General features: G+C 41.0%; 1 protein-coding gene across 18 annotated transcripts in view; it reads left to right on the top strand.

Annotated features, from left to right (window-relative positions):
* The window catches only part of LOC115114090 (discs large homolog 1-like protein), a 281,300-nt gene that overhangs the window by 232,995 nt on the left and 35,805 nt on the right, over nt 1-12,500 (top strand). For all 18 annotated transcript variants that reach the window (XR_010461748.1, XR_010461749.1, XM_065013249.1 and 15 more), the window contains 3 exons: nt 6,090-6,204; nt 9,027-9,203; nt 11,627-11,693. Coding sequence is in view for 16 of the 18 variants with exons in the window: in XM_065013249.1 (XP_064869321.1) it covers nt 6,090-6,204; nt 9,027-9,203; nt 11,627-11,693 (359 nt within the window). In the remaining 2 variants the exon portion in view is untranslated. The remainder of the gene's footprint in view (nt 1-6,089; nt 6,205-9,026; nt 9,204-11,626; nt 11,694-12,500) is intronic.

The raw sequence follows: 12,500 nt of genomic DNA, 5'->3' as shown, positions 1-12,500 counted from the left end.
GTAAGCGCTCCCTTTATCACCTACCTGCACATGTACAGTGGGATCTGAAATTATTGACACCCTTGATAAAGATGACCAAAAATGACTGTTAAAAAATAAAAATTGAATATTGAGCTATATTGTATGCTCACAAAAAAAGGGAAATTATATTATTTTTTACTTATACAATTGCTCAGAGAAGTAATACTTTTTGTCTCAAAAGGGTAGGGGTCAGAATTATTGACACGCCTGTGTTCAATACCTTTTAATACCTCACCTCGCGAGGATAACGGCACTGGGCCTTTTTCTAAAATGTTTTATGAAAACATTGGGAGTGATCTTAGACCATTCCTCCTCCATACAGAATCTTTCCAGATCCTTGATATAATTTGTCTGTGCTTATGGACTGCCCTCTTCAATTCAAACTACAGATTTTAAATGGTGTTAAAGTCTGGAGACTGAGATGGCCATTGCCAAATGTTGATTTTGTGGTCAATGAACAATTTCTTTGTGGATTTTGATGTGTGCTTGGGGTTATTGTTTTGCTGGAAGATCCACTTTTGGACAAGTGTCAGCCTCCTGGCACAGGCAAACAGATTATATCCTAAAATGTCCTTTTACTGGGTTTACCCAAATCTGTTTGCAAAATAGCCCCATAACATTAAAGACCCACCACCATATTTTACACTAGGTGTGTGGGGGTTCTTTCAAAACAAAACCCACCACTGTTGTGCATCACCAAAGACCTCTATGTCATCCAACAAATGTAAACACCTGGAGTGTCATTTATCAATATTGCGTAAAAACTATTCTAAAGTACTACTTACTAACGGAATTTAGAATGGTCGTACCCATAGAAAAAGTGTGATTTATCAAACAATCCTACGAGTGTCATACGCACACCGTTAGGAGATAACATTGATCAATACCAATTGTTCATGTGCTCGTGCATGACATTGATGTTTGCATTTCAAAACTACCCTAATTAACCATATGGTCAAAATCATCCCTTTAAAGCTGTGGGGAAAATACAACACCGTACCACGAAATACAACGGCGCAACCAAAAAAAGCAAAGAAAAAACATTCAGACTGAAAGAGGTGCTAGTGTTAGAGATTGAGTACAGACGAAAGGTTTTATTTGGCTTGCTCAGTTGTGGCTTGACCAGTAAGAAAAAAAACATTGCTACGAAGAGAGGAGCATTAGGACAATTTATGTTGCTTTAGCAATGGAAAATATACTTAAATATGTAGGCAACACTCATCAACAAGCCATCCATCCTCAACAGCTTTCAAAACCTATAGTCGTATAGGCTAACATTGCTGTTCTGTAGAATTAAAGAGTTGTACATTCCACCTTGCCACCATACCACCACATTCAGCAGGGTATATTGCGCATCACATAACCTATCACCTGCGCATAAATAGTGGAAGCCTTTTTCTGTTCACATAGTTAAAATCGGAGGCACAAAATGTGCGTATGCACCGGTTAGTTGAGGTAATACAGTGGGGCAAAAAAGTATTTAGTCAGCCACCAATTGAGCAAGTTCTCCCACTTCATCATAGGTACACTTCAACTATGACAGACAAAATGAGAGAAAAAAATCCATAAAATCATATTGTAGGATTTTTTTTATTTTTTTATTTGCAAAATATTGTGGAAAGTAAGTATTTGGTCAATAACAAAAGTTTATCTCAATACTTTGTTATATACCCTTTGTTGGCAATGACAGAGGTCAAATGTTTTCTATAAGTCTTCACAAGGTTTTCACACACTGTTGCTGGTATTTTGGCCCATTCCTCCATGCAGATCTCCTCTAGAGCAGTGATGTTTTGGGGCTGTTGCTGGACTTTCAACTCCCTCCAAAGATTTTCTATCGGGTAGAGATCTGGAGACTGGCTAGGACCTTGAAATGCTTCTTACGAAGCCACTCCTTCGTTGCCCGGGCGGTGTGTTTGGGATCATTGTCATGCTGAAAGACCCAGCCACGTTTCATCTTCAATGCCCTTGCTAATGGGAGGAGATTTTCACTCAAAATCTCACGATACATGGCCCCATTCATTCTTTCCTTTATACGGATCAGTCGTCCTGGACCCTTTGCAGAAAAACAGCCCCAAAGCACGATGTTTCCACCCCCATGCTTCACAGTAGGTATGGTGTTTTTGGATGCAACTCAGCATTCTTTGTCCTCCAAACACAACGAGTTGAGTTTCTACCAAAAAGTTCTATTTTGGTTTCATCTGACCATATGACATTCTCCCAATCTTCTGGATCATCCAAATGCTCTCTAGCAAACTTCAGACAGGCCTGGACATGTACTGGCTTAAGCAGGGGACACGTCTGGCACTGCAGGATTTGAGTCCCTGGCGGCATAGTGTGTTACTGATGGTAGGCTTTGTTACTTTGGTCCCAGCTCTCTGCAGGTCATTCACTAGGTCCCCCCGTGTGGTTCTGGGATTTTTGCTCACCGTTCTTGTGATCATTTTGACCCCACGAGGTGAGATCTTGCGTGGGGCCCCAGATCGAGGGAGATTATCAGTGGTCTTGTATGTCTTCCATTTCCTAATAATTGCTCCCACAGTTGATTTCTTCAAACCAAGCTGCTTACCTATTGTAGATTCAGTCTTCCCAGCCTGGTGCAGGTCTACAATTTTGTTTCTGGTGTCCTTTGACAGCTCTTTGGTCTTGGCCATAGTGGAGTTAGGAGTGTGACTGTTTGAGGTTGTGGACAGGTGTCTTTTATACTGATAAGTTCAAAACAGGTGCCATTAATACAGGTAACGAGTGGAAGACAGAGAAGCCTCTTAAAGAAGAAGTTACAGGTCTGTGAGAGCCTGAAATCTTGCTTGTTTGTAGGTGACCAAATACTTATTTTCCACTATAATTTGCAAATAAATTCATAAAAAATCCTCCAATATAATTTTCTGGATTTTTTTTCTCATTTTGTCTGTCATAGTTGAAGAATACCTATGATGAAAATTACAGGCCTCTCTCATCTTTTTAAGTGGGAGAACTTGCACAATTGGTGGCTGACTAAATACTTTTTTGCCCCACTGTATGTACATGTAAGTCGAGTTAGTGACTATGCATAGATAATAAACAGAGTAGCAGCTGCGTAAAAGAGGAGGTCTGGATAGCCCTTTGATTAGCTGTTCAAGAGTCTTATGGCTTGGGGGTAGCAGAGAGAACAGTCTATGACTAGGGTGGCTGGAGTCTTTGACAATTTTTAGGGCCTTCCTCTGACACTTCCTGATATAGAAGTCCTGGATGGCAGGAAGCTTGACCCCAGTGATGTACTGGGCCGTACACACTACCCTCTGCAGTGCCTTGCGGTTGTAGGCCGAGCACTTGCCACACCAGGCAGTTATGCAACCAGTCAGGATGCTCTCGATGGTGCAGCTGTATAACCTTTTGAGGACCCATGCCAAGTTTGTGCCAATTGCATTGTTTGCTCTATAACCTGTTAGTTCATATGCTTTGAAACTGTGATATTATTTGATTTAATTGTTTTTTTCCCTCATCAATCTACACACAATATCCCATAATGACAATGCAAAAACAGGTTTTTAGAAATTGTTGCTAATTTATTACAACAAAAACAGATCACATTTACATAAGTATTCAGACCCTTCTCAGTTCTTTGTTGAAGTACCTTTGGAGGCAATTACAGCATCGAGTCTTCTTGGGTAAGAAGCTACAAGCTTGGCACACCTGCTTTTGGGGAGTTTCTCCCATTCTTCTCTGCAGATCCTCTCAAGCTTGTCAGGTTGGATGGGGAGTGTTGCTGCACAGCTTTTTTCAGGTCTCTCCAGAGATGTTCGATCGGGTTCAAGTCCGGGCTCTGGCTGGGCCACTGAAGGACATTCAGAGACCTGTCCCTAAACCGCTCCTGCGTTGTCTTGACTGTGTGCTTAGGGTCATTGTCCTGTTGGAAGATGAACCTTCACCCCATTCTGAGGTCCTGAGTGCTATGGAGCAGGTTGTCAAGGATCTCTGTACTTTAATCTGTTCATCTTTGCCTCGATTCTGACTAGTCTCCTGTCCCTGCCGCTGAAAAACATTCCCACATGCTTCACCGTAGGGATGGTGCAGGTTTCCCACAGATGTGACTCTTGGCATTCAGTTCAAAGATTTCAATCTTGGTTTCATCAGACGAGAGAATCTTGTTTCTCATGATCTGAGAGTCTTTAGGTGTCTTTTGGCAAACTCCAAGCGGGCTGTCATGTGCTTTTACTGAAGAGTGGCTTCTGTCTGGCCACTCTACCATAAAAACCTGATATGCTGCAGAGATGGTTGATCTTCTGGAAGGTTCTCCCATCTCCACAGAGGAACTATAGAGATCTGTCAGAGTGACCATCGGGTTCTTGGTCACCTCCTTCTCCCCCTTCTCCCCCGATTGCTCAGTTTGGCCGGGCGGCCAGCTCTTGGATGTCCTTTTTCCATTTAACAATGATGGAGGCCACTGTTTTTTAGAGACCTTCAATGCTGCATAAATGTTTTGGTACACTTCCCCAGATCTGTGCCTCGGCACAATCATGTCTAGGAGCTTTACAGACAATTCCTTTGACCTCATGGCTTGGTTTTTTCTCTGACATGCACTCTCAACCTTATGTTATTATTATTTATTTACCTTTATTTAACTAGGCAAGTCAGTTAAGAACAAATTCTTATTTTCAATGATGGCCTAGGAACAGTGGGTTAACTGCCTGTTCAGGGACAGAACTGTACCTTGTCAGTTCAGGGATTTGAACTTGCAACCTTCCGGTTACTAGCCCAACGCTTTAACCACTAGGCTACCCTGCCGCCCCATGTAGTCAGGTGTGTCCAATCAACTGAATTTAACCCCAGGTGGACTCCAATCAACTTGAAGAAACATCTCAAGGATGATCAATGGAAACAGGATGCACCTGAGCTCAATTTAGTCTCATAGCACAGGTTCTGAATACTTATGTAAATAATGGTATTTCATTTGTTTTTGGAAAAATGTTTTAAATTTCTTTGTCATTATGGGGTATTGTGTGTAGATTATCTTTTTTAATCAATTTTATAATAAGCCTGTAACGTAGCAAAATGTGGCAAAAAGGTCCTTTATCGGAACTCTACAGGCAATTCCTTCGGCCTCGTGGCCTGGTTTTTGCTCTGAAATGCACTGTCAATTGTGGAACCTTTTGATATCAGAGTTAGATATTCAGCGCTACGGGTGGCAACAATGTCATACTCTTTTTGACTAGACAGCATCAGATAATGGTCTACACATACTGAGACAGGGGGGCGCTGTTTCGTTCGCTCAGATGCTTTCTCTGTTTAGATGCATTCAGCTTCTTGCAAATTGAAGGACATTTATTTTCTTGGTCAATTTTTGGGGGAAGCCTGGCTTCCCTTGGCATCCATAAATACATGACACCTCAATTTGCAATGACCATTTTAGTCTCCGGACATGAAGATCATTAAAAACCTGTGGTTTGAATTGAAGGTCAGTACATAAGCGTTGACAAAGGATATCAAGAATCTGGAAAAATTAATTAATGGTGTAAGATCACTCCCAATGTGTTCCCCAATCTCATAAAACATTTTAGAAAAAAGCTCAGTGCCATTATCCTCACCAGGTGAAGTATTGAAAGGTATTAAAAACAGGGGTGTCAATCATTTGAATCCTTACCTTATTTGAGAAAATAAATATTACTTGTTAAAATAAATATTTTTCTGTGGGGAATTGTTTTAGTATAAAATATAATTTCCCTGTTTTTATATATTTATTTTATATAGTCATTTTTTCTCATCTTTTTCAAGGGTGTCAATTTTGGACCCCATATTATAGGGTGTGTCCCAATAATATCTTGTTTCTTAAGTTTACTCTCGTTCACTACTTCCCACAAACACATTGGATTGGTAGAGGAATGGGCTTGGGGGAGTTTCTACTATATTTCTTACACCAGTCATTTACTTTCAAATCCGTGAAGGGAACAAGTGAACACACTTTGGGAGGAAGGAGAGATTATTGGGACGTGACCTTTTTGTTTCTTTTAGTACATTTTTAATTTAAAAAATTGCATTTCTTCTTAATGAATTAAGCCAATATTGTGTCTATTTTGCTTATGTTTTCCTTTCAGAGTACAGTCGATTTGAAGCCAAGATCCATGACCTGCGAGAACAGATGATGAACAGCAGCATCAGCTCGGGGTCGGGCTCGCTGCGGACCAGCCAGAAGAGGTCACTCTACGTTAGGTAAGACCTAAAGAGGTTCCCCGAAATGTAAATGACCATTAGCTTTAAACTAAGTAGGTCTAAGCCCTTAGATCGCAATATCGACTAAGCTAACAGGTGGAATTGTTTTAAAATGGTCGTAAAATGTATCATTTGGCAACTTGATTTTGAATTTTAGGACCCTTATTGGTATGCAAAAAATATATAACAAAATATTTTTATGAACCATTGAATTTGGCTTTTACTTTACAACAAGTCAGTTTGTAAAATTCATGGCCTGTTAGAGCTGCCCCAGTCAACTGTAAGTGCTGTTATTTTGAAGTGGAAACATCTAGGAGCAACAACGGCCCACCGTGAAGTGGTAGGCCACACAAGCTCACAGAACGCGACCGCCGAGTGCTGAAGCACTTAGCGCCTTAAATCTTCTGTCCTCGGTTGCAACACTCACTACCGAGTTCCAAACTGCTTCTGGAAGCAATGTCAACACAACAACTGTTCGTCGGGAGCTTCATGAAATGGTTTTCCATGGCAGAGCAGCCGCACGGACACAAGCACAATGCCAAGGGTCGGCTAGAGTGGTGTAAAGCTCACCGCCATTGGACTCTTAGCAGCAAAGGGGGGACCAACTCTACATTAATGCCCATGATTTTGGAATGAGATGTTCGAAAAGCAGGTGTCCACATACTGTTGATAATGCAGTGTATAAGAAAACTTATGGAAAAATATTTTGACCCATGTTTGGTCACATTATTTTGGGCACATTTTTCCCCCTTTGCACTTTTTGCAATTTCTACAGCCTGGTACTGGGTTACATTGACGACTCCCTTGAAGCTGGTGTGCTTCGTAGAGCAGTACAACCAACACCTTTGTGAGAGTCTCCGCTTTCAATATTTGTGATATATTGGTTTGTAGCTTACACGGTTCGGGGTTTTACAGACAATCTCGTGGTGATTTTCTTGTCCAGATCCTCTCATGAGTAGATAAATTCCGCTATCACAAGCCCCATGTTATGGAATCGGCGCAAACGTTATATCTGCGGAAATAAGGGTTTGAGCTGCAACAGTAATTCTCTAGCATAAACACACGGAGAGCTATTCAATATTCAAAATGACGTCACCGTGTGATGCACAGGTGCATGTGTCAGACAGCTCTAAGGGGGTGGAGATGACTCCAAAACAAACTAAAAGACATCACCAGCTCTAAATAGATTGAAGGTCTACAGCTTAACCTTGCACTCAGGGCTCAAAATTAAAATGTTTAATTGGTAGCACTGGTGCTCCTAACTTTAAAAAATGAGGAGAGGCCTCACGAGTTGGGCAGCTGTCTAACAGTTGTGGTGTCACTACAGCTTGGGGTTCGGTCCCAGGTTGTGTCACAACCGGCCGTGACCAGGAGTCCCATATGACGGCGCACAATTAGCCCAGCGTCGTCTGGATTAGGGGAGGGTTTGGCCGGGTGGGTTTTACTTGGTTAATTGCGCTCTAGCGACTCCTTGTGGTAGGCCGGGCCCCTGCAGGTTGACTATGGTCGTCAGTTGAACGGCGTTTCCTCTGACACATTGGTGCAGCTGGCTTCCGGGTTAAGTGAGTGGGTGTTAAGAAGAGCGGCTTGGCGGGTCATGTTTCGTAAGACACATGACTCGACCTTTGCCTCCCCCGAGCCCATTGCAGCGATGAGACAAGATCGTAATCAGATTTTGGAGAAAAGGGGAGTAAAAATTGTAACCTTGTAAATACACGTTTATTATAAAAAGCAAAAATGTTTATACAAATACCTGTCTTGAAATTAGTCATTTGTGTAATATTAGGTTTCTACATTATGTAAAATCACTATTTTCCTATTGAGATGTATTAAATTGAAAATGGTACGCTCTTTTAGAGCGTCAAGTTTGTGATGAAGACATCTGTCATTCATTCATTGCTATGATCATTGATCTCCTGACGATGCGAACCCTTTTTCTTTCTGTGCCCCCAAATTGTGGCCTCTGCTTAAATAAAGGTTAAATAAAAAATATATACATTTTTTGGGGGAGGGGATGTTCTGGTAAAGTTACCAGGTTGATAGCTAGCTAGCTAATGAGGTAACAAACATGACTGAACAAGGTGTAAAACAAATGCGACCCACGAGTAGTTTTATAGCGGCCCGTAGCATGGTTTCTGTGACGAGAAGATAAAAAGGTTGTGCCAGTAATACGGGGCCAGATTTTTTTTGGACTGTTTGGGTTAGAAACTAGCAGTTTTAATGGTGCATGATGTTAAATAATCTGCGCTCAGGAAACAGTGATACAAGGAAGCCTTATCATTACAACAGATATTAGAAATAAAAGTTCAACAAAAAATTGGGATTATTTTTTGGGTCGCATTGGTGGTCCCCAATTAAAATTCCTGGTTGCACAGCAAAATATTTAATTGGTCGCACTTTAGGGCCTTGCTTAACCTCCAAAAATCTTAAGTTTGTCAGATGTTTAGAAGTTTGTCAAAAGTCTGAGTTAATTCCATACCTCAGGCCGTCTGTTTTGTAGATTCAGTTATATTCTGCAATCTAAAATGAATGGTAAAGATAAGCACTGTATGATTTCTAAATTTGCAGTGGTCTTCTGTCCATTCATTTAGTTGAGGCATATAGCAGGATCAACACAACCGATGGCGTGGGATGTGGACTCATCTTAACATTGTACTAATTTTGTGATCTTGAAGCATCTGACAAACGGTAGTTGTATAATGTTTGGTTACTACACCTTATAGTTTACTGTTAATCAAATATTAGCCATATGCCAGCCAGATGACTACATCTAAATGATCAAACACACTTACTGAATGTGACTTGTTTCCTACTCTTTCCAGAGTCCTATTCGACTATGACAAGACAAAGGACTCAGGGCTCCCCTCTCAGGGGCTCAACTTTAAATTCGGGGACATCCTGCATGTGGTGAATGCCTCAGACGACGAGTGGTGGCAGGCTCGGCAGGTGACCCCAGAGGGCGAAGCAGAGGAAGTGGGTGTCATCCCCAGCAAGAGAAGGTAAACCCCCCTTCTGTTTTTCTCTTTTAACTAGTTGCTCCTACCCTCTACTTTTTTGAACATTTTGTTAAAAATCGCGCAACATTTCAGCGCCCTGCTACTCATGCCAGGAATATAGTACGTTCATATGGTTAGAATGTGTGGATAGGAAACCCTCGGACGTTTTTAAAACTGGTTAAATCACGACTGTGGCTATAACATAACGTGCGTTACATCGGAAAGCGCAGGAAAACCTGATCACAGAAAATGGAAATAAATATCCTTGCGCCACTTCCAGCAATTGTTAACAGTGAGCCGAATTAGATAAGACCGAGCATTCAACTCCCACAGCATCCCCATGTTGTCTAGAGTCTTGTGAATTGAATCATCTTTGATTCTTGGTTGAACCGAAACAGGGGCACCACTTACCTCCGGTCTCCGCCCAGATCATTCCGGAAGAGCTCTCTCGTGAATTTTTTTAATGATTTTTACATCGCCTACGGATGATTTTTATCGCTTATTAACGTTTACTAATACCTAAAGTAGCATTACAAACGTATTTTTTGTGAAAGTTTATCGTCTACTTTTTGAATTTTAAAAAATGACGTTACGTTGTGAAATCGCTGTTTTTTTCGTTTATCACACAGTCTACATATAACGATATCTTGGCTTTATATGGCCCGATTTAATCGAAATAAAGACCCAATAGTGTTTATGGGACATCTAGGAGTGCCAACAAAGAAGATGGTGAAAGGTAATGACTGTTTTCTATTTTATTGTGCGGTTTGTGTAACGCCGAAATGCTAATTATTTTGTTTACGTCCCCTGCTGTGCTTTTTTGTTGTAGTGTATTGGTGCATGCTATCAGATAATAGCTTCTCATGCTGTCGCCGAAAAGCATTTTAAAAATCTGACTTGTTGCCTGGATTCACAACGAGTGTAGCTTTAATTTGATACCCTGCATGTGTATTTTAATGAACTTTTGAGTTTTAACTAATACTATTAGCATTTAGCGTAGCGCATTTGCATTTCCAGAGCTCTAGTTGGGACGCAAGCGTCCCAAGTAGAAGCAAGAGGTTAACTCGTAGTTGTACTCCTGATGTCCCAGGTCTGAATCAGTCCTTGATTAGACGGAGAGAATAAAAAACAAAAGTGTCTCGGACCTCCTCGACAAGTTGCCTATCCCTGCCATAGTCCACAGCTCCTACACAATTAATGCTGTGACTGCAAAACACATTTACCTTTGAAGAACTTGCCATTCTAAAATAGATTTGGCACATTCAGGTACATATTGGGTTCCTCCCTGCTGAAGCTTTGGTTTCCGGTAGACCGTTTCTGAATATTTATCCATAGCCTCTGAGTGGTCTGGATATAGATACTTCTCTGTGTCCGATGTCCTGTATGTCAGGGCCACAAATTAATGGAAAAGTACTGCAAATCTAGAAATTGCATGGTGCTTATTTTAACAAATCATATTGGATTGTTGCATACAGTAGGATTTACAAAATAGTTAACTCAAAAGAAGACTACTTTTGAGCCTTGAAAACGTCTAACAAACATTGAATTTTGAATTCCTGGAATCAGGAAAGAGAATAAGCAGGGAGTGAATCTTGCAACTCTGAATCCTCAAACAGGGAACGCTCCAAACCAGGAATTTTGGGAACGTTTCTTGAATATTTTTTACTTAAATTTTATTTAACCTTTATTTAACTTGGCATGTCAGTTAAGAACAATTTCTTGTTCTCCCCACCGTATATATATATATATGAAAAAACACACATCACGACGAGACACCACACCACTTCATAAAGAGAGACCTAAGACAACAACATAGCATGGCAGCAACACATGACAACACATTATGGTAGCAACACATGGTAGCAGCACAAAACATGGTACAAACATTATTGGGCACAGACAACAGCATAAAGGGAAAGAAGGTAGAGACAACAATACATCACATAAAGCAGCCACAATTGTCTGTAAGAGTCTCCATGATTGAGTCTTTGAATGAAGAGATGGAGATAAAACTGTCCAGTTTGAGTGTTTTTTTGCAGCTCGTTCCAGTCGCTAGCTGCAGCGAACTGAAAAGAGGAGTGACCCAGGGATGTGTGTGCTTTGGGGACCTTTAACAGAATATGAAAGGGTGTTTGTTGTATGTGGAGGATGAGGACTGCAGTAGGTATCTCAGATAGGTGTGAGTGAGGCGTAAGCATCAACCAGTGGGTCTTGTGACGGGTATACAGAGATGAGTGCAGTGATGTGTCCTATAAGGTGCATTGGTGGAAAATCTGATGGCCGAATGGTAAAGAACATCTAGCCGTTCGAGAGCACCCTTACCTGCCGATCTATAAATGACATAATCTTGCAACCATCAATTGTGTTACTGACATATTTTATCAGGTTAATGACCTCTAATGAACTTTCATGACCTTAACCCTCAGGGTGGAGAAGAAAGAGAGGGCACGGCTAAAGACGGTCAAGTTTAACTCCAAGTCGCGAGACAGAGGGGTAAGTAACATTTCTGTCTCGTTATGAGGAAGGAGGACATTAGATTTAGTGTTTGACCTGATTAATGAGTATTGTGACACTTTAAAGCAATACTTGCATTGTGTTTTATTAGGGTTTGAAGTGTATGATTTTAGAATTAATCATGTAGTCTGCATACAGGATGACCTCACCATTCGGAATATACAGTGGGGTCTGAAATGATTGACACCCTTCATAAAGATGAGTAAAAATGACTGTAAAATAAATAATTAAAATACTGAGCTAAAACATTTTAAAATAATATATTTTTTAATCCTTTTTTTCTCCCCAATATGATATCCAATTGGTAGTTAGTCTTTTCCCTTGAAACACGAACCCGCCAAGCCGCGCTGCTCGCTTAACCCGGAATCCACAAGAGTTGCTAGAGTGCGATGGGACAAGGACATCCCAGCCGGCCAAACCCTCCCCTAACCCGGACAACACTGGGCCAATTGTGCACCGCCTCCCGGTCAGCCCCATATCGAACCAGGATCGCTAGTGACGCAGCTAACACTGCGATGCAGTGCCTTAGATCGCTGCAACACTCAGGAAGCCCAAATTATATTATTTTATAATAATAAAATACTCAGAGAAAGGTATTTTATTTAACAAGTAATACTTTTTTCTCAAAAAGGTAGGGGTCAAAATGATTGACAATGTGGTTTTCAATTGATATTTTAGTCATTTAATGGGGCGGATCCTCTTAAGGATTTTTTTCCATTTTCGCCTAAAATGACATACCCAAATCTAACTGCCTGTATCTCAGGCCCTGAAGCAAGGATATGCATA

This window comes from Oncorhynchus nerka, linkage group LG9b (assembly GCF_034236695.1).
Source record: "Oncorhynchus nerka isolate Pitt River linkage group LG9b, Oner_Uvic_2.0, whole genome shotgun sequence".
Taxonomy (NCBI): Eukaryota; Metazoa; Chordata; class Actinopteri; order Salmoniformes; family Salmonidae; genus Oncorhynchus; species Oncorhynchus nerka.
Note: the sequence above shows the minus strand (reverse complement) of the source record. Positions and strands in the feature narration are given on the sequence as shown.